Source organism: Triticum aestivum, chromosome 5A (genome assembly GCF_018294505.1).
Source record: "Triticum aestivum cultivar Chinese Spring chromosome 5A, IWGSC CS RefSeq v2.1, whole genome shotgun sequence".
In the NCBI taxonomy this organism is placed as follows: domain Eukaryota; kingdom Viridiplantae; phylum Streptophyta; class Magnoliopsida; order Poales; family Poaceae; genus Triticum; species Triticum aestivum.
The window spans coordinates 633646991-633649227 of record NC_057806.1 but is presented as its reverse complement, the minus strand read 5'-3'; the positions used below and the strand labels follow the sequence as shown (position 1 = coordinate 633649227).

General features: G+C 55.5%; 1 protein-coding gene across 1 annotated transcript; it reads left to right on the top strand.

Annotated features, from left to right (window-relative positions):
* The first annotated feature begins 765 nt into the window (after positions 1-765).
* LOC123108075 (2-hydroxyisoflavanone dehydratase-like) lies at positions 766-1901 on the top strand. The gene has a single exon (XM_044529931.1). It carries the CDS (start codon positions 800-802, stop codon positions 1757-1759), a length of 960 nt encoding a protein of 319 aa, XP_044385866.1. The 5' UTR covers positions 766-799; the 3' UTR covers positions 1760-1901.
* The last annotated feature ends 336 nt before the right edge of the window (positions 1902-2237 follow it).

Here is a 2237-nt window from a genome sequence, read left to right as displayed (position 1 = left end):
GCAAGCATGGACAGCGCGGGGTGGCCAGCGAGCGAGCGCGGGCGACGCAGGGTGCCGGCGAGCACGGGGGCGAGCGCTGGGCAGGGCGGGGGTGGCCAGCAAGTAAAGGCGCGAGCGCGGGTGACGAGCACAGAAGGAAGAAGACGACTCAGTCGTTGCTATACGTAGACCGTTGATTTCGTACGGATCCAACGCTCGGCAGCGGACCGGCCGAAACTTGGGCCGGCGCGCCGACGCCTAGCGTTGGCCTTTGACGATCTGCCTTGGGGGAAAATATCAGGTGCTACCAACACTTAGGTGATACCGTGATACGGGCTTCTGGGCCGTTGGATCTCAGATCCGACGGCTCCCGGAAGTCCATTGTACCTACGTGAAATTTTGAGACTCCTGGATGACTTTTTTGCAAAATGCTCAAGAACTCCCGAAAGCCGTCGGATCTGAGATCCAACAGCTCCCAGAAGCCCGTATCATGGTATCACCTAATACATGGTATCACCTGATATCTTCCCCTGCCTTGGAGGCCTAAAAATGTTGAGATCACGTGAGGAGTACTATGTTGCAATTTTTCTTCCCACAAAAAATTGGAAGAAGAAAAATCAGAACTCGCCCATGTTCGAATCAGAATTAAACTATGGAACCTATCAATTCTGCTTCAAGTTATGTACGACATAAAAAAAGGTTAAGTAGGTGCATGCTTGCAGCAAGTAGCCAGGAGTTGGTAGAGCCATTCTTTGACCAACGCAAAGTCTACTCATTCTTCTCGTCTCTCTCGAACCCCCGCCCACATCTCCGCCGCAAGATGGACGCCGCACTCACCCCCTCCCCGGCAGCCACGACCGACGATGAGCTCGTCTACGAGTCCATGCCCTGCATCCGCATCTACAGGAACCGCGTGGAGCGCTACCTCGGCTCCGAGTTCGTCGCCGCTTCCACGGACGCCGCCACCGGAGTTACCTCCCGCGACCGCACCATCTCCCCTCAGGTCTACGCGCGCCTCTACCTCCCCCGCCTCGACGCGGCCGCCAAGCTCCCCGTCCTCGTCTACTACCACGGCGGCGGGTTCTGCCTAGGCTCCGCTTTCAACCCCATGTTCCACGCCTACCTCAACAACTTGGTCGCGCTCGCCAACGTCCTCGTCGTCTCCGTCGAGTACCGCCTCGCGCCGGAGCACCCCGTCCCCGCTGCATATGCCGACTCATGGGAGGCTCTCACCTGGGCCGTGTCCCACGTTGACGAGCCTTGGCTTGCCGACCACGCCGACTTCTCCCGCCTCTACCTCGGGGGCGACAGCTCCGGCGCCAACATCGCGCACCACATGGCGATGCGGGTGGGCGCGGAGGGGCTGGCCCGGGGCGCCAAGATCCACGGCCTCGTCATGATCCACCCCTACTTCCTGGGGAGCAACAAGGTGGGCTCCGACGACCTGGACCCCACGGCGCGGGAGACCCTAGCGAGCGCATGGCGGATCATGTGCCCGACGACCACGGGGGAGGACGACCCGCGAATCAACCCGTTGGTCGACGGCGTGCCGGGCCTTGAGGCCCTGGCATCCGGCCGCGTGCTCGTGTGCATTGCCGAGGGCGACGTGCTCCGCGACCGCGGCCGCGCTTACTACGACCGGCTGAGGGCGAGCGGGTGGAGCGGGGAGACGGACATATGGCAGGCGCCGGGAAAGGGGCACACGTTCCACCTCCTTGAGCCGTGCTGCCAAGAGGCCGTCGCGCAGGACAAGGTCATCGCCGAGTTCCTCAACTGTTGACGACTCGCCGGTCGCCGGAGAAGAGACAACCGCATATTCTCTTCAACATATCTACTCGGGTTGGGAAATAAGTGCAGCTTTATCTTTCCGTTCATGGATGCTGCTTTTCGGTTTCAGAATTCAGATTTGTCTCATTGTTGTTCTGTTTATGGGTCTGAATTTTTTTTTTAGTTTCTGGCATCGGCACAGTGAGATTTTGTTTTACACCATATGAGAAATGTTGGAGGATAGTACTGTCATACTCCCTCCGGTTCTTTTTAGTCTGTATATAAGTTTTGTCCGAAGTCAAAGCATCTCTACTTTGACCAAATTTATAGAAAAAAGTATCAACATTCACAATGTCAAATTAATATGATTGAAATCATTATAAAATGTAGTTTTATAGTATATATATATATATATATTTGGTATTGTAGATGTTGATATATTTTAATATAAATTTAGTCAAAGTTTACAAAGTTTGACTTGACACAACTCT

Coding starts and splice junctions, on each gene's coding strand:
- LOC123108075 (XM_044529931.1), top strand. CDS start 800: ATGGACGCCGCACTCACCCCCTCCCCGGCAGCCACGACCGACGATGAG.